Source organism: Gymnodraco acuticeps, unplaced genomic scaffold (genome assembly GCF_902827175.1).
Source record: "Gymnodraco acuticeps unplaced genomic scaffold, fGymAcu1.1, whole genome shotgun sequence".
NCBI classification, from domain to species: Eukaryota; Metazoa; Chordata; class Actinopteri; order Perciformes; family Bathydraconidae; genus Gymnodraco; species Gymnodraco acuticeps.
The window spans coordinates 1,970,273-1,990,475 of NW_022991216.1; the positions used below are offsets into that span (position 1 = coordinate 1,970,273).

At 42.6% G+C, this 20,203-nt stretch overlaps 1 protein-coding gene across 18 annotated transcripts in view; it reads right to left on the reverse strand.

The window, feature by feature from the left end:
* LOC117561490 (disabled homolog 2-interacting protein-like) overlaps positions 1-20,203 on the reverse strand; it is a 232,662-nt gene that overhangs the window by 13,798 nt on the left and 198,661 nt on the right. For all 18 annotated transcript variants that reach the window (XM_034238951.1, XM_034238947.1, XM_034238950.1 and 15 more), the window contains 6 exons: positions 9,106-9,250; positions 7,423-7,567; positions 6,223-6,459; positions 5,890-6,091; positions 4,228-4,415; positions 1,112-1,997 (listed from right to left, as the gene is read on the reverse strand). In XM_034238951.1, the coding sequence (XP_034094842.1) occupies positions 1,112-1,997; positions 4,228-4,415; positions 5,890-6,091; positions 6,223-6,459; positions 7,423-7,567; positions 9,106-9,250 (1,803 nt within the window). The remainder of the gene's footprint in view (positions 1-1,111; positions 1,998-4,227; positions 4,416-5,889; positions 6,092-6,222; positions 6,460-7,422; positions 7,568-9,105; positions 9,251-20,203) is intronic.

The window sequence follows — 20,203 nt, forward strand, 5'->3', positions numbered from 1 at the left end:
GCCGCTGACGTCACTTCTTCTTCTTCTGCTTTGGGTTTACTGGCAGGCCGCAAACAACTTCACGGCGTATACTGCCACCCGAAGTCCCGGAGCCCCCCAGAGTCCGGGACTTTGGGTGGCAGTAAATCGCCACCCGAAGCCCCGGGTAAATCGCCAGAAGCGCCGACACCTCCTCATCACACCGATCCCATGTTTTATTTTGTGTTGCCATAAGTTAGTCTCTCTCCGTTGGTGCGCTGGGCGAATGCTAATAATGCGAGGAAATAAAATGGCGGCTTGGAGTTTTTTTTTTTTTGGTTTGCAATTCGCCCAGCCAATCAGAAATTGGAACATTTTCTCCCCAGGAAAGCCCCTAAAAAGGGGTGAAAAGGTTCCCGAAAAACGCAACATCCCAGGAACTATCGGAACTATTTCTGTGAAAAGTACGGGAAAAGTACTCTGGTATGATAGCGCCTGAGGCAGCTCTAGTTGGCTGTCTTGAATAATGATCTTTAAATATTTTACTGGAATTCAGAAGAATACTTCCACCACAACATTATGATTTGTGTATTAGTTAGACACCCTGTGTGACCTTGACACACTTTTCTCACATGCATCCACAGTGAATAAATAATACAAAATAGAAGAAAATCCTGATAAGTTATTGGGGGCCGCGTTTAACAACTGAATTGTGCAGGAAAATCCAAGTGTTATTTATCCACTTTTAACCTCACTTTTTCCCAAACCCTTCCCAAGCAATTCACCAGAACGGGACTTTTTAATCAAACTGAACAAGCGTATAGTTTATCATCAATATTATTTGTGTTTAGGAAGAGGTAAGATTATGAGTTCAGATTTATTGAATTGATCCTAAATTGGGATTTTTTTTTGTTACAGCATGTGGCATGTACATGTAAATATGGTATTGCACATACATCAACAATAGAAACCCTAACCCAGAAAGAGTGTTTTTAAGACAGATATTTGGTTTAGTTTTGCTGAGTTTTCCCTAAGTTACTTAAATTCATCGATCATTTTATTTTTTTTATACATGAATAGTGATTTTTTCACACAAGGTAACACAGGGTGGGCAATTGATAGACTATGTGTACGCTACACTGTGAGTGCGTACCTGTTTGTGTGGCCCCCTCTGCTTGGTCTCCGGACTGTCCCCTTTAGAGGAGGAGGACTGCTGCCGTAACCGCGCCCCGCTGCCGGGCCAGTCCGGTGAGTTGGTCATCATGTTTCCAGAGGAGGGCCGTGGGTAGGGTCCACTGGTGAGGAGGTTTGGGGGGGTGCGGCCCCGAGTGATGCTCTGAGGCGGGGGCTGGTCTATCCTCCGCTGGGGGCCGGCACTGTTCTGTCTGGGCACGGTGGGCTGGTGCTGCTGCTCTGTGAGGGACAGCTGTCGGCGGTTAAACTCCCCCGAGCGCCGGGTGTACTCGTCCCCGCTGCTCCCCCCCCCCCCTCCACCTCCTCCACCGTGGTTCAAGAAGGAGTGCTTCCCTCCCGCCGTCCCATCCTCGTTGTTGCTATGGGAACTGACAGAGCTTTGGCACTCTGACCCTGAGTCGTTCATCCCGCGGGGGGACACAGGTAGGCAGGCCGCCATCTGGTACACAGGGTTCTGGAAGGAGAGGGGGGCTAGGAGCTGGGCGGGTCGGCCGGGGGTGCTCTCTGTTGCCAGGGTGGGGGGGGTCTGGCCTGACCTCCTCAGAGTGGGACCCCCCGGGATGATTCCTTGTGGGACTCTGGCTGACCACACCCCCAAAGAGCTTACACCTTCACTCAGGGCCTCCGAGGAGCTGGGACCTGGGCCCCCCTCCAGACTACGGGGGTCCTGGAGGTCCACCATGGACAGGCTCTTGCTGCCGTTGGCCATGCCCAGGTCGGGTTCATTGGTCTCGGAGTAGCTGGAGCTGCGTGCTGGGGAGGGCTGGATCCCTGAGCTCCGTGTCACAAAGAACAGGTCCTTATTCTCCGGGGTGGGGGAGGGTAACCGGGTGAAGTCTACCAATCTGAAGGAGACAGAGCGAAAACATACAATTAATATGGTGTGCATTTTAAAACCTCAGCCAACTTAGTTCAGCCACAAGTGAACCTTATTTTGTGATTTCCTGTTTGTGAATGCACTGTAATTGCATATTTCCATCTCAGTAGAAACAGAAGACAGTGGTATTGTTTTCACCTTGAAAATATGTGTTTAAGTATGTCAGTATGTGTTTGTGTGTGAACGTATTGTAACCATGCTAGGGTCGCAAACAATGCAAATATAACAAATATAACCTTTATGCTCAGTGCCAGATTTTCAGGGAAATTCAGGCGTGTAGTCAATAAAAAAAAGATCACCACCAAGGGTGGTACACAGTAGTGCTAACAAAACAAACATTAATATGCATTAAATGATGTGTTGGTGATGGTTTTGGTTGCAGAATGTCCTAAAAGGCATCCTTGAACCACTTTAGCCCCCTTGCCCAAAATGTGTCATTGCTGCTAGTGTAATCTACAGTATTTTAGCATTTTGCTCGTCACACAGTAACAGTAGAGCGTGTGGAGAAGAGTCATAAAGTCATTGAACTGACTCAGTAATGTGGTCATTAATTAGCACTCTCCATAAGCTACTGGTCATAAGTAAGGTTGTCTAGCAACAGTAGTTTGAAAATGTAGCAAAAATGCTAAGCTATTGTGAAAGTAGCTGCAGTGGAAAATAGTCTTGAGGCTAGTTTTTGAGAATGTGTGGCCCCTGCAGTCCCTTCATCTTCCTTCCCTTCAGCCAGCAGATGGAGGCTTTATCGCCAGAAGAGACGATTACCTTGACAGCCGTGATTTATCTTCCAATAATCTCAATGATTCACATCCCGCTCATCTCCTCCTTTCTATGTCCTTCTCCCATCCGTTCCATATACCCTCCCCTCATAACTGCTTTTCCCCTCTTCATTCTGCTCAATTTCTTCCCTCTCTCAATGTTGGCACTGTCTCCTACTTTGCGTGTCACTGGTTGTTGAATGAGAAGCAATGATGTGAGAATCGTGAACTCATTTGAATATCGCCACACCACCGACACACAAAAGTCAATATATGAGCAAACAGTAACTGTGATAAAGTAAAGAGACTCTGACACCAGGTCTTATAGGGACATCTCTATTGATCGTGGACCTATGATTACCATAATGACAGCAGCTGTATGACCCTCTTCCTGTTATGTGCAGTATGATCTCTGCTGGTGCTCTGGTGTTGTGTCTGCTGGCTGTTACTCATACATCTGTGGGCCCCTGTGTCTTCATGTTAATCTTTATAAGTGTCACCTTGCCTCCTGCCATTGTTCTGCCAGGGAGTTAGAGGACATAGATAAGGGAGATAAGGTGCAGTCAGTGTATTCACCCGCAGGAGAGTAAAGAGGTTTCATCTGGCGGATGTAAACAAGCAGGGGTGACACTCACGCTGTGTCACGGCAACGGCTGACAAACATTAACACTCAGCAGAACTGCTTTGAGAACAGCATCTCCTTCACAGGCAAAAGCTCCTCCGTGTTTGTAATACCCACCTGGATGTATTGGTAACTGACCTTTATACAAACGGATGAGCTGTTACAAGGGTTGCAAGTTTATATTGTTGGCACCAAATGTTTTTATTTGTTTGTTTCCTAATATAAGGACTGTTTAAAGACTTTGTTGATTGGCTTAAAAGGCTGTGATATCTACTAAAGTAGGTATTGTTTTTTCCAGGAATATGTAAAAAAGCTTTAGCTAGATTTTCATAAAACTTGGTGTAACAGTGTTAAATTGGCAAATGAAGAACAAATCAATTTGGGAGTGGATATGAATCACAGTGCGGATAAACAAATACATTTTCACTCAACAATGAGAGATGAAGCATGGGCCTTGACTGATGTCTGCGCTCTCAGGAATATGTTCTGCTTGTACAAAGAGTCATTTGTATTTATTTCACTCAAAGACTTAAATATATAAATATGCAGAGAAGGAGCAGAAATGCATAGTATACATGTTTTAATTGTTCTATATTAAGGCTTTGCATAGCTATGGCTAAATAGCCATGCTAGCAGCTGCAGGAACATTAGCTAGCTTCCTTTAACGTGCTGCTCGATTTAACAGAAGATATACTCTATCAAATAGATAAAAACCAAACAAAATAGTCTTTGAAACTTCTAATCTTTCAGAAAACAGTGTAATCTGCATGAATGAACACATATGTGTGTGTGTTCTAGAGGAGGTGTTTAATATGTCTTACCCTGAAAGCTCGTTGTCTATGACCATCTTCTGCAGGCCGGTGGAGATGCTGCAGCCGGCCTCAGGGGGGGGCGAGCCTGAGAGCTCTGAGGAGGGTCCGGGGGTCATCTGGACGCAGGACGGGTTGGATAGAGCCGAGTTGACCTCCCGCAGGATCCTGGGCAGAGGACCCAGCTTGGAGGCTACGCTCTGTGAAGAGGGAGGCAAGGCAAAGGAAACATAACTCTGGAGCTCTTCAGTGCGTTAACTGGATGTAATAGCTGAGCTTTTTAGCTGAAGACGATATTTGCATATTTTTTAGACTTTGCTATTTGCCATGCATTCAACTCTCTTATTCAGACAACATACTGAATAATGAATAAGGCCGGTCAGCCTGATGGACTTATCTAGACACGCTGTGATTTCTGAATTATTGAAAGAGAGCAGGATGCTCTAACAAAAAAACTGAAAAAAAGAATCTGCCCTTTATCTAATTATTACCAGCTTCCCATCTGCTACCAGCGCTAATGTACACGTCCTTGTAAATCCATTAATAAGCTTCACCCAGCATCTCAGGCTTCACTGTTTACGCAATGCAATAATGAATTATTGATTGATACGATTCCATAAACATCCTAATGTAGTCTGATTCAAACCCCGAAGCTTATGATAATAATTTAAAGACCTTTGGACCTCCGCAAAAGCTGATTTCGATCCTTTAAGAAATATTTAGAATATTTATATATCCCAATTTCTTTTGGAGAGAAGCGATTGCATAACAATTTGAATTGTTTTTTAAAGCATGTGGAATACTGTGTTCAGCACAGCACGCTGATGGCTATAACAAACGGCTCTCGGGAAAAAAAGAATCAAATAATGAAGTAATATTCACTATTAACATGTCTCAGGCTTTCTTCTCTAAAGTCTCACACTGTTTTAAAATCCATACAGGACTTTTCAACCTTTCCCGATAATACATTTTCTATTTCAAACACTTGACTCCTTTCTTTACAGGGATTGTATAAAGCAATAAAAGTGTATTTATACGTTTTTGATATGAGATTTGACTTCTTGCTTCCTTACATAACATTTTATTTGTTGGCCGTCTGGGATTTCAGAGAATAAGGAATCCTACAACACGCTGAACAACAGCAGCCCTGTGCCTGCTGGTACTCTACCTATAAACAAGGCTTTAGCTACCATCACTCTTGCTGCAAGTCTCAATTTAACACAGGGCCCCTGGCCAACTTGTGGCCCCACGCAAAGTTATGTGATGAGGCCCTCGTGTCGCGAGCGTCGGGGGGCGAAACTGTGGCGCGATTACACTAATTGCGCCGCATAAGCGCATAAAGGTGCGCCGCATTTGCGCTTCATGATGATGCTCCCTCAGCAGTCTGCGTGATCTGCCTGTAGGGAGGGGCGGGCCTGATTTTACGTCAGTAACCTTGTCAACATTTAAATGCACTGAAAGTTATTCCATCATGTTCATATTGACGCCAACTTAAAGTTTTAAAGTTAATTATTGTGCGTATTAGTGCAAAATAATGTCAACACAATAAAGAGGGGCCAGGTTTACACTCCTCTTGCAGAGACTTTTGTCCAAATCGATGGACAAATGAGGAGGTGACACATGTTGACAATACATTCTGAGTGAGAGAAACTCCTGATGATGCCGAGTCAGTACCTGGTCCATCTGGAACACCACCTCAGAGAGGAGGGAGTGCAGGGTGGAGAGCTCCCTGCCCAGGTCGATGTACCCCTCGAAGCCCGCCGTGTTGGAGATGGTCTCTGGGTTTGAGATTTCCAGCAGGAAGCGCTGCATGTTGGTCCACTCGTGCTCCAGGAACTGGTTCATGAAGGACATGTACTCTTCCTTGTTGCCAAATCTGAAGGCGAACAAGGACAGGAAAGGGGACAATGAAGAATGCAAACAAAGTTATTTTAAGCAAATTCCAAAGTCCTCTGCTAATAAGATTGGTACGGATAGTTTCTCTTTATCCAAATACCCCACACTCACTTGGTGAAGTTGGCCAGGTTTTGTGTGACTTTAGCGATGAGTGTGAGCGTGCGTGCTGTGCGGTCGTCTGGATACTCCTGCATCAGATTGAACAGCGAGGGGGACATGATAGCTGGACAGAGGAACCGCAGAAACAAGGAGGCGCTGATGAGACGCTCGCTGATGTCCGGGCGACCCCTGTTGCTGCACTCCTGACGCCACGACGCAAACACCTCTTTCAGCTCCCTTGGAAATACACTGTAGAGGAAAAAAGGAGCGTTTTTTAAGGGTGGAACAGAGAATGAACATCATGCCACATGCACATAATTAATAAGGTGTGAAATAAAGTACACATGAAAATGTTTTTGGTCTTTTTTATATTCCCAAACCATACTTTAGGGACAGATGGGCTGGAGCTGTGATTGAGTGGTTCATTCTCACTCCTGCTCCCCAACGTGAGAATACAAATGATTTTATAACGTTTTGTCTCACTTCAATTGCTCTTGAATTTAAAAGAGCTGCAGAAATCTCATAAAGCTGTTATAGAATAGATGCTAGGAGACTGCAGTATAGACACAGAGGAGAGCACATGCACATCCTGAGAATGATTCTTTAAAAAAAATTATGAATATCAACACGTAATCTAAAGCGATATGTATAATTCAGAACAGTTTTGTTTTAGCATATTATTTGCATTTGATTTGATGTGCCACCTTCCCTCTGCCTTTTTTCCTTTGATGAATGCAAACAAGAATGAAGCTGTCACTGATTTGATTGCAATCCCTTTCTATACATCTTGTGTTCTCATTATTCAGAACGCCTTGGCTTTCTGTTGTTTCCTTTTCATTAGAATTGAATCCAATCCCTTTTAATCTATCAATTATCCATCACTTGAGTTTTTCTCGCATGCCAACATTATAATGAAGATTAAAAAAAGGAGGACATTATTTATGAATGAAAGAACATGAGTTGTGTCAAAGAGTTCTGTAAAAGTTTGGAAACAAAGGTTTGAATAGAGTTTTGCCTTTTGTTAAACAAGGCGCCTCATGTACTTATAATACATTAAGAATATTCTGTTTATTTGTTCACTGTGCAGGCATAGAAATCAACCTTTTTGATAAACAAATGATCATTTTTGGGATTAAGTATTTCTATGATTACTTGGAAGAGTGGATATTTTAAGTATGACACTGTTTATTAATGCTGTGTTCCAGTACTCACCAGTATGAGTTGATGATTTTGCAGAAGGCCAGCTCGCAGCACATCTTCAGGTTACTCTGGTGCTCCTGCAGGTCGCCTGAGGAACATCTGGACGGATCCACCTCACAGTTCTCATCTGACTCATACAGAGCCTTGATGAACTCACCTGAAAGCAAACACACAGGAAACAGGAAATGTATTGAGCTTTTCTAGATCAGGCAACTGATTTGAACATTTGCTGATGTTCGTGAATTTAAGTGCTGCAAAGTCCTACAGAGCTGAGCGAGGACAGAGGGAAATATGATGGCTAAGCTACGGGGACAGAGTTTTACATTGTCCTTGAGATTTTTGCAGGCTGAACCATAAACAAAAAAAAAACGGAAATGACTTTTTAAAACAGATCATTTTAGTTTGACCTGCTGTGACAACGAACAAAAAGAGCTAGACGATTCATGCACGCCAAGTAGGGCTACACGATATTGGAAAAAACTGACATTGCGATATTGTCTTCCCCTGCGAGATATATTGCGATATGAAAAAATACAGGAATTGAAGAAAAGACAGTTTTTTTTGTCTGCAGACCATCCTTTCTTGAACTTTAATGCTATACAATTGGTATTTTTTTTCAATAGTTAACCGGATGAAGGATTTTAGTCACGGACGTCTGGATCTTAAGTTATCAGAGCAACAAGCTGAGCTAGCTCCGTTATCCTGATGTGATCTGATCAAGAGTGATTGTGATTGGTGGTTTGCTGTGCATGCAGAGCCTGCATGTCACTCACTCAAGTACCACTGACTTGAGAGCCGCGCAAGTTTTCCTTTTGTGGCAAGCAGCAAAATAATTGTAACATGACGTGTTTGAGTTCATTTGCCTACTTAATCTCGCACGTCCTAAAAAAGAAAAGAAAATGTGCAAAACACGATTATCGTCACGACACGATATATCGTGCAGCCCTACCGCCAAGCAAGGTTACCCTCACAAAAATAGTGGCAAATATAACAATGTCCTTTGTGTTATGGGATAAAAGACAAACCATAACTGCTACAATGACTCCATGCGTGTCCTTGGGATGACTCAGTGGTTTCAATAGTTCAGCCACTCATTAAACAATAACAACTACCACCATAAACACTAATGCATAATTGACCAGCCTTTCATATTTCTCTGAATAAACCCTGTGATGCGTCTATCGTTCAAAAGACACACACATAGACCGACATAAACACACACGTTGAGCATTAACATTAGCAGAGGAGGGGGTGACAGGAGGGATGTGTGCCGTTTGAAGATTAAACTGCCACTGTGTACATTTCTGAATGAGGGAGGGAGAAAAGTACACAGTGCATACAGAGTGCTTATTGTTACGACTGCAGACAAACACACCTGATCTGACCTTGTCTACCACTGCAGAAGTGGGGGTAAAATACTCAATTATTTATACAAAGCTGATCCTGTAACTCGTTTGGAATTCCAACAGCAGCTTTTAAAAGCAGACAAAACAAACTAAAATGAAAACTCTTGAGTGAATGAATGCCTTAAGAGGTCAAGCAGATACACATTGACATACTTAATACTAAAAGAAACCCCAAACTACGAACACATAGTAACTTGTTTCCACTTTTAAAACTATTTCTGACTCTAGATGAGGAGCAGCAGATAACAGCCTCTGCCTCCCATCTCTTCCGGATCACTGCTCCACTCACCCAGGGCGTCCTGCAGGTACTTCTGTCCCACCAGTTTCAGGTATTCCTCGATGGCCTTGGTCGCGAGTGTGTTCTCTCTGAAGATGAGGTGCTCGTTCTCCCCGCAGCGATCCACCTCCGACATCATCAAGTCAGTGAGGAAGTCCTTCAGACAACAACAAACACAGGGTCAATCACTGCAAGTCATAAAACCATGTGAGATTATTGACACGTTGTCTGTCAATTTTTTGATAATCTTGCAGTGTAGTAAATAAAATGAGTTTAAATGTATGAGTGGGTTGTAATGGGAACCCAGATTGGTCATCACAGTTTCCTCTGACTCATCTCTGTCCACTTCCTCCGTTTGTCCTCTGATATTTTACATTAGCCATTTCAGGGACTGTTATTCCTACTTTCCACTCGTGATCCCGTGGGTGTTTGGCTCCATTCTCCAGCTGGAACACCTGCTCCCTATCACTAATCCTCCTCAGTGAACACAAACTCCCCAGCCACTTTTCACCTGTTCACTAGCTTTGTTTTGTTTCCTTTACTCTGCTTATATTCAGGTTGTTTGTTTTTGTGTTTGACACACCAAGGTCCCACAAACTAACCAGCAGTAGAACAGAGAGTCTTGTTCGCTGCGAGGTAGAATGACTGTTTCTGTCAATGCAGTCGGTTGGCTTTGCTGAGCAGAGATACAAACGCCTCAGTTCCCCGTTAGTGTGAGCTGTCTTTTGGCAGAGTATAACTGTATAACATATTATAAGTATACGGTACATTTGAACTGCTATTGATTTTGTTAGCCTTTTTGAGCTGGCTAAAATATGTGAGGCTGCTGCCCCCGTACAAAGCAGTCATTTGCTTTCTGTGTCGTCTGTTTTCTGCCGACCTCCATCTACAGTACCTAATAAATCAAGTTTTATTTATATAGCACATTTATAAACGATTTTTGGTCGAGCCAAAGTGCTGTACATATAATAAAATATATAAATATATAATATATAAACTAAAAGAACATCCATAACATTCATCTGTTTGCAACTCATCAATATTCCAATTACTGTATATAGACTATTGCACTGTTTCTATTCTATTCTATTTTATTATATTTACTTATTTGATTGTGTTGCTCTGTTGGAGGAGCCTGTAAACTCAGATTTTCATTGCCATAACTACACTGTAGCTATGCACACATGAGTCAATACAAGCCTTGAGACTGACTATGGATTAGTACCTCACACTATCTCTTTGACTTGACTGAGCAGGAGAAGGTTAGCAATGCAGTTACTGTAAATCACAGCTTAATCACAGCGTGGATCAAGAGAACGCATTTGCACAACTTAGCCCCATCCAACAAAAACACACAACATGTTTTGTGATATATTTGGAACAAACTGCAATGTCTTGATGATTTCCTGTGGGTCTGGGATCAGGAAACACATATTTTACAGACATGTAGTCATTAGCTCCACTGTTGATATACAAACACAACATATAGTAGCATTCATGCTAACAACATTGGCTACTTAATCTCCTTCCTTTTCCCTGCATCTATTTCCACATGTATCTTTTTAGTTGTAAAGGTTAGCAGCGTGCCTCACAAACCTTCATCAAGTCACACCATGACACAGTTGGACATCACACGTCCAATTATCAATGATATATATCCACTTTTCACAGGAATAACAATCCCTCTCAATTAACTGGTGCAATCGCATTTAGTTGCCCATTGAATGTGAACAAAACATAATTCTGTCATTAAAATAAACGGAAGGGAACGAAATAGCTCTATTTAAATCATCTTTGAAGTCGACAGCACGGATGAAAAACAGTGAGTACTCATATTGTTAATATAATGACAGCAAACTATTTATTCAATTTCATTCAAATGCTACAACAATTAGCTTGTCTCCGTTTCCCACAAGTAGAAATGGAGAGTATTAACAAATAAAGGCAAAAAAGAAAAATCCAAGAAGCTGAGTGACTGATCACTTTAAAACAACATGTCAATATGATATGTGTTTTATCTATCTTTTAAGTCTGCAGTATGAAACATGTATATAGAATTCTCTTATTTATACGTTTGACTTTCTTGTGAAGGACTTATCTCTATTAGGACTATACAGTACTGAGCAGGAGAAGGAACATGACAGGCGGAGACATGCATCACAGCTCCCAACATCCCACAAAAAGTCTGAAAAGGAGAGATGGAAATGGAGCCATCTGGGGATGAATCATCCCTTGTTTGGATCCCTCCGAAATATTTCTGGGTGTACGCTCCTGTGAGTCCCCTGGCAGCTTGTTAAACTAGGGGAACCAGCGTGGCAGCAGCAGCGGAGAAGAAAGCCAAGTGACAGATGTAGAAAAGGAGAGGAAGGAGAGACAGAGCGGTGGTCTTTAAAGAAGAGAGGAGGAGGCGGAAGGAGCGACGCAGCCTCTCAGACTCTCTATAGCTGCTGCAGACGCCTGTTATCCAGCTAATCAAAGATACACCGCAGGGAGCCAATCAGCACTGATGTGCAGCCAAAGGAGCCTTTTTGGGGATGCATTTGCACATTTTACACATGGACCAACCCCATAAACACATACACACACGTCACACAAAAATCTCAACTTTATCAAATTTGCATTTATACGAATTACCATTTTAATTCAACTTAGATTGTAGCATTAGAAGTGTGTTTGTAAGTCTATGCGTGTGAGTTTGTTGTGATCTGCTATTCACACAGACAATGATTTCATAATATAATATACAAATATGTGCGTTTTCATGGTTTCTTTGTGACACACTATGAAATCAATAAAGTGTCTTTTTTGACACAGGTCAACGCAAATAAACGTCTACAATGCAATCTGAATAAATTACAAATGTATCTGCATATGTCCATTCAAAATACCTAGTACAGTTTTTGCAGTGTCATGACAAAAACATAAATGTTGAACATTGAGGGGCAAGTCAGTGAAAACTGACAATTAGGGGATGGATGTCAGTGAGCATCCATTGTAAAGTAGTACAGCTAAATCTATCCATTAGGATCATTAATGAGTGGTTGTACAAGAAGGAGATATGTACGGAAGCTAGGACAACTCTAAAAAAGATTCCAAGTTTTAGGGCCTGATATTTCAAAGACTGCACACCACAGTGGTCTGGATGCTTCATGAGTCACAGCTTCATGGGGGGGAGGAGAAGAGGAAGAGGACAAATATCTTTAAAAAACCTCCGTAGACATCACGGCTGCAGTTTTGCCAGAAGCCATGTGGGAGACTCTGAAGTCAGCTGGAAGAAGTTATTACAGTCTGATGAGAAACTGAGCATTTTGGCCCTTAGACTAAATACCATGTTACACTGCACATCATCATAAACACAGCCCCCCCACCGTGAAGCACAGCGGTGGCAGCATCACGCTGTGCAGCTGCATCCACACGACTTCGGAGGGGAGAGGGACAAATTCATTCAGGGGAATCCTGAGGAGAAAAACAACTGATGTAGTTTGCAAGAAGCCTGTGACTAGGGAGGGGGGTTGTTCTCCAGAAAGACAAGGACCCCGAGGATAAAGGCAAACACTGACTTTAAGACAAGTGAACGTGTGAGTGGCTCAAGGATGTCATTGCTGCCAAAAGGGCATTGACTGAATTTAAGGAGGTGAAATTAAGCATTTTGTGTTGTATAATACATTTGAACACTTTGCAGAGATATGCTTGACATGTTGTTCTGTTGATTAGTATCAAAAAGGTATAATTAAATATACCTTAGTGAACTTTACTGCACAGTAAATTACCCCTCCTGTTTCCGATGATACTTCCTACTTCAGGAATCTCATTTATGCTGGCACCATTACAATTGATGTAACACTTTAGAAATAAGAAAATGTCATCGCAATTATGATCTTTTCTCTTTCCTCCCCCCTCTATGGCTCCCCCCTCCCTCCCTCCGTACTCCCTATGAGGCCACTGAGGCAAGGCAAATCCAGGTCTGATTACAGACAGAGGACGATTGGAGGAAATGGAGACGGAGAGAGTCTGAAACTGAGAGGAAGACATCAAAAGTGAGCCGGAACAATTCCTGCTGGTAGCCTCAAACTCAAATTTGAGCTCATCACAGCTGACAATCTCTCTCTGACAGAATGTAGTGAGTCTGCAACTTCTAGTATGAGCATACATGCTCTCAGAACTTCATCACAACATATTGATATAAGGAAATTAGAGGGACTATAAAGTTGGATTTGCACACTATCTCTCCTCTGCCTTGAGTATAAACTGCACACATTATCTCCACCATATGCTGAGACTGGTATCTTACCTTCCAGCTGGCAACTTGTGCCCTGGTTCTCTTTTCAGTGTGCTACTAAAACAGACTTGAAAATGGACCACAACTCTTGTGTTTACAGACTTGTCACAATCCCTAATTCGAGAGCTGGCTGCATTGACAGGGCTTTGAAAATCAAACCAAGAAGATGTGAATTGATTTCTTATAATAACCAGACCAAGAGATTATGCTAGCCATTGTGGGAAAATAACTCAAAGCCTGGGTGTCAAATATGGCATGTTGTTTGTTTTTTTAGCTGCGACCAATAACTTTACAGTTTGCTGTGGCAGTCCAGAAAAACAATTCCCCAACCTTTGGAGGAAGTAGGAAGAACTAACCTAACGTGAATGCTACCTTAACTGACCAGAGGAAACACATCTAATAATAATATACTCCTTTGCTCAGATTTTTCAGACCAACTTGTAACAGCCTTATCACTCCTGTTAGCCACTCTAAACTGCAGCCAATACTTTTTCACCTGTATCAAATAACATTAAAGTCTGCCTGGAAGGTACTATAGGAAATCAATGCAAAGCTCTTAAGTATGCTTTGGAAATGGTTGGCAGCAATGCTAAGTGCATACATGTCTTAGTTTTAGTGCGATTTTGGCGCAGTGGGTTAGAGCGTTGATCATCAGATCAAGGGGCGTTGGTGAACTCCAGTTCGAAACCCGCCTCGGCCGCCACTGCGTCAGGCTGTTGTGTCCTTGGGCAAGACACTTCACCCGGATTTGCTCCTGTGGGTAATGTCCACAGTAATGACTCTTACATGTGGAATGTGTCATTGTAAAGCGCTTTGAGCACCTGCAAAAGCGCTCTAATAAAAAATGTGATTCATTATTATTATTATTAATAGGTTAGGACATGAAGAACTACTGGCATTATGAAAGTATAAACGACCAATACCTAAAAAGAGACTGGAGCTCCTTCCCGCTTCCCTCCCATCATCCCTCAGCATTTTCTCTGACGCCCTCAATCCTGCAGCCCCCCCTCAACTCCCGTCCCCTCTGCTTCAGTGCTAATAAGGAGAAGTAGAACGCTCTCTGTATTGCTGCCACATCCCATCAGCCAAACCATGCCTCAAAAAAAGCCAACACACAGGGCACAGAGAGAGGGGGGGGGGGGCTGATATGAAGCTAGGGCTGGCGTGGAGGGTAGATGCAGCACGGCTGATCATATCTAATAAATAATAAGGGAACCGAGCCCTGTTGGAGAGGATGAGGAGCTCCCTGTAACACTCATAACGTCTTGTGTAATACCCTGCTCTCCACACAACTATCTACCTCTAGGCACTGTGTGTTTGCTTACATCTCTATTCTGAGATAGTCTCCTGCTCAGTTTGCAGCTGCGAGTTATGAAGGTGAAATATAAAAACACAGGCCCATATTGAAGAGACGCCGATGTTTTAAATGGCACGCATTGTAATTACTGGACCTTGAGTCATGGGAAGGAAAAGGGAGAAAAAGTAGACGAATAAAGCGTCAGGCGTGTGCTTTGTGCATGCTCAGATGTTTGGTCTGTGTTTCTATGGCAATATAAAGCAGAGAAATACAAGGTTGAGAGCAAGACAATGCCTTAAAAGGAAAATACTGGAGCTGTGAAAAAGCAAGAGGAGGTAACAGAACATGTTCTTCAGCTCAAGTTAAGTGTCGCTGATTTATCACTTTGCCCACCTCAATGTTATCAATGCACTTTATGTGCGCTGAATGTAAAAGCGATGTAGATAATAGTCCTGCTGGTATCTTAATGATATACATTTTGTTTTCCATGTGTACATATTATATTTCAACGATGTGCAACAGAGCACAAACTAAGATTTTTCTTTTGGCATAAATGCTTATTCCTTCTTCACAGGTTGTAAATGGGAAAAACAACATTATTATTGGAGAGTGGATTGTGGAACTAATGGAAATCATTACAAAACCAACAAAATGGAATATACCTGTTGGTGCTTTGAGTGTGTAGCAATGTAACAAATACACATTTTGTAGGGCTCAGTAATTGGAGGATTGTTACAGATAGGCATGACAAAATAATTGAATGCGATGGGGAAATGAAACCCTATAACAGTAGCAGTTTGTCTGATCGATGAGGCTGGTTCTTCAGCCTCGGGCAAGGGCTGAGGACAGACTCCGGGGGAGAACACAGGAACCACTCCCGCCTATCCACCCTTTAATCTCCTCATCTTTCCCTCTCTCTCTGCCTCCCCTGGTCTCCCTCCCTGGAGACCCGGTGGCTAGGATTACAGAGTCATCGCCTGCAGCTCTTCCTGTGAGGGTCATATCGGGTTGAATGAAAGGACTGGAGGGCCAAATGGAAATGGAAGCGGCTCCTCCCTATATGCACAGAGGCCTGTCATTCAACACAAAAACAGGAAGGGCTGCAGCACTCCTGATTTAGCTAGCGGTGCACATGATCGTTATGAGGTTAGCTTTGACCGGAGGGGGTCTTACAGCAAGTGTCATCAGCATCCAAACCTCATGTTTGATGATTACTCTGACTATCTGAGAATATTCCCTACGTGTGTGTTTGTATTTCTGTTTGGGTTTCGGTCCTGATTTCTATTGTGTTGAAGTAATGATCTTAAAGATGTTAAACAAGGGGAATTATGTTTATAGCCCACTCGTAAAAGTATTGAAATGTCAAATTATTGTTAAGTAACTTAATGTTAAAGTAGGCAAATGTTCTTTTTCATAATCAAAAATGCCTTACAAGGCTTTTTTGGGCTCAATTTAAATCCCTGCTGTGAATATGTATCTGAGACATTTAATGCTCATTTTCAGCTTCATATCAGTATTTTGTTCCTCTACTGCAGTGGTTCTTAAAGTGGGGGGCGCAGAGGCATGCCAGGGGGGTCGCGAGAGACCAGGAGGAAAAATGGTTATTAAAACAAAAAACAAAAAAGATTAAAAAAAAAAAAATCATAATTTGAAAATAATATGATACAGTACAGTACTATTACGTCTGGGTCTCTGTGTTTCATTAAAGCTCGACTCTGTGTGTGTGGAACGAGCCATGTTGTGTGCGCGAGAGAGAGAGCGCACCGGTACTGGAGATCGTTGTTGTTAGCTTCTGGTGCTAGCGAGCTACGCTAACAGATATAAGGAGTTTTTTCAACAACAAAGTGGAGGAGAGTCCTCTCCTGTCAGACTGAGAGACTCAGTGAAGGACTGAGTGTTATCTCAGTGGGTCTCAAATGTTTTGGTCACCATTAATGTAAACAATTATTTCCGAGGCACACGTTTATATGATCATTATAGTTATACAAAAATAAGAGAATAAATGAAAAACAGGTATGAAATACTATATGACAGTAAAAAAAGAATAAAGTTTAAAAGGGTGATTTGTAAAATATCCATAAAGAAAAAGAAAATCTGTTTACAGTTCTGTTTCATATGGGTGTTGAGAGAGGTATCCATAGATCTCTTCATGTTGCTCCTAAAGTGCACCAGATTGATGCATTTAACTTCAATATTTAAAAATAAATCTTCCTGGGGGAGCTTGCCCCCGGACCCCCCTATGTGAGGTCCACACACCACCTGTAACAATAGCACTTTACCCCTACTTACACCTATATGCGGCGAGCTGATTATCGAGCCTTCATTGTAACTGTCACACTGTGTATATGTGTGGGGAGTGTTGCAGTAGAACATTCCACTGTAGCGACCGGTACATTAATGGGAAACCCTAAATGTTTGAGCACCCTCTATGAAACGTCAAGCTACCCCACAGCACCCCCAAAATAAATCTCTGGCGCCGCCACTGAGCCTGACTATTTGTGTTGGGGGGGCCCGACTTTTTTTTTTCTCCAAAGGGGGGGCCTGACAGAAAAAGTTTGAGAACCACTGCTCTACTGGGACATGTCTCCATGCTTGAATGTTCAAAAAGCTCTTTATTTTTCTCATACTGCCTGTGCTACAGCACCTCTTTTCACCCTCTGTCTGAAACCAGAGCCCAGTCTGCTCTGATTGGTTAGCTGGCCGGCTCTGTTGTGATAGGTCAACCACTTTGAGATGTCCCGCCCCTTAGCCTATCACCTACAATGTGTTTGAGCGCTAGCCAATAGGAGCGAAAGTGTTACATATGATGTCACTATGTTCCGTAAGTAAACAAAGGAGTCCAATGGATGCGCTTCAGTCGGTGGGGGGAATGTGTGGGAGAGAAACTCCCTCTGGAGGGAACACAGGGATTTCCCAGGCTTTTTGGACCATTTACTGTACACACAAATCTGTGTTACACACTACAGAAAAGGGCAAATCCAAAAAAGCATAATAGGTCCTCTTTAAACAACATAGAGGTAACTGAATCTCATAAAAAGGAAGTGACAGAGAGAACAGTGCCTTTGTATTCTCAGTGCCAACACAGACGTCAGGAGGGTCCAGATCGATGTGTTGCTGAATGTTTCTCTTTGCAGTCTGCTGCTGTTTGGAGCCGCAGCCATACAATCTCATTCTCCCTCTCTCTCTTCTTTCCTCCCCTCCTTGTCAGTGCTCTCACCTTTCTCCTCACCTCTCCCTGCTTCACCTCTCCTCCATCACTCCACGCTGTCAGGGGATGGTCAATAAAAATCCTGCTGGAATTACCAAACAGTCTGAAGATATGATGCATTGCCTTTGTAGTGCAAATAGGAGTGCCTGTGAGGAGTGCTTTGATGGCTTTGGTATTTATTTCCTGATTTGATTATAGTAGGTATATAACTGCATGAATAGCTAACATCTCCCGTTATGAATGTGCCCTCCTTCTCTCACTCAAACACACTTCAAACACTGTTTGTCTCCAACATCGATCTTAGTTCATCCTAAGAATGCTCACTTCTTATGAGTGAAAACACAAGATTACAGCTATTAAAGGGGTTAGTGTATCAGACAAGAGCAAGTACAGAATACATTGCAGTATATATTGGAGAAGCACCGTTCCAGTGGTTTTGAAAAAAAACAATGTAACATCAATAACGCCAATATTAATGCAGAGATTATTGACAGCTAGCATGTCATAAATGCTCGCTGGTCCTCTCAGTGGACAACTGAGTAATTAAAAGATGGAAGAGGAATATAGTACCAGAGCCTTTCATGCCGCGTGGGTAAATCATTTGTCACATCATGTTACGTACAAGCTGTGTGAGAGCGTTACAGCTGTGGTGATGACAGCGCTGCATTCATTAATATGATGTTTGTGCTGAATGTAACTGAGTTGTGCTTCAGGCTGGCGACAGTTTACCACAGAGGATGTTAGGTAGAGAGGAGAGTCTTGCATATTTCACACTCTTAAGAAGGGCTTGGATGCAGTAATATAAAAACCCAACGGCTAAATAACCAGATCCTCACTAGAATCTGCCAAGTGATCATGAGGATAAATCCTCCTTATCGTCACGACGCGATGCGGAGAAGCAACACAATTAGAACATAATCCTCCCAGAGGGCCGCGGCGTCGAGAACACTAGATCAATAACGCAGAGGATTCATGCCAGCAGTGGATATTTTCAGATGATAGGAAGGTGAACTTCTTCCAACACAGCACAGGGTCTTGTTATTGAAACCGTGGGAGCTTCCAAGAGCGCTGTTTGTGTGTGTGGATATAACATCATATCCCATATGGAAGGAGAGACTGGTGTTGTGACCTTACAGCACAGGAAATCTGCAGAAATGCCATGATTGGATTTTTCATTTCCACTTACGGTTGGACTTACAGGATTCAAAATCAAATAAGATCAGCTGATAGAGAAAGACTGCACTTCTGACCTTTCCATGTGCTACTTAAAGCCACATGTATCTTAAAACAACCTACAGCCTACTTGCTCAAGTGTAACACGTAATCACTGACCTAAAACCACCTGCTTTAGGCTTATGATTTATACGTAGGTGTGTGCGTATAAAGTTAGCATCCGCAGGGTGCGCCCGTTTTGCTCACCAAGGCATCCAGACATCAATACAGCATCCGTAATGACATCCCTCCAGAGAGCTTTGCCCTCATGAAGCAATGGATCATGGAAGAGAGATGAAGGAAGACAAAGACGGAAAGTAGGGAGAGAACAAGAGAGAAGGAGCCAGTGTGCAACGGAGCGGGATATTTGGGGTGTGATTATTCAGTGATGGGTGATAAAATGACACAGGAAGAAACAGGAGTGTAGTCGGTGTGGTGTATACTAATACCGCCTGGAATCTGCGTCTCCTAACAGCAGCCATCTGCAATTATAGGAGATGCTTTCCACCTGTACACAGCTGATTAAACACCATCAGCAGAACTACAAAGTCACCGCTGCATCACCTCCCGCTCACCCCTGCTGGGTGGAGGAGTGTTAGTTAGTCTTAGTTGCTGTCTCATGCACCAGCAATGCAAATCTCTGTCTGAACTACAAACTGAAATACACTGGGGTACTGGAATAAACAGACACTGACTCATGGATTTGAGTAGTTGGAAGTATGTGTGTCCCTTATTCAAAAAACAAGTTAATAATGCACATTGTATTATCGTGAACATATTCAGGCGCCTCTTACATCATTTGGTTTCTTGTATACTCACAGACTTTCTCTCCACCTCACTACAATTTATTTAAATGTGTCATTCATTTGAAAACATTTACTAATGTGGCAAAGACCACATCAAAGTTGGCCGTATGTACACATACATGGATACAGACTAATGGTTTTGACTGTTTTGGAAGTGTTACGGTATACCAGCAATGACATCAAATATACATGAAGTCACTTTGAATATCGGGAAAATAATAAAACTGTTTTTTCTGTTACTTAATTTTGTAAGCTTTTGTAAATGTACACTCTCTCCAACTCTTCACCCATATTTTGAATGTAAATAA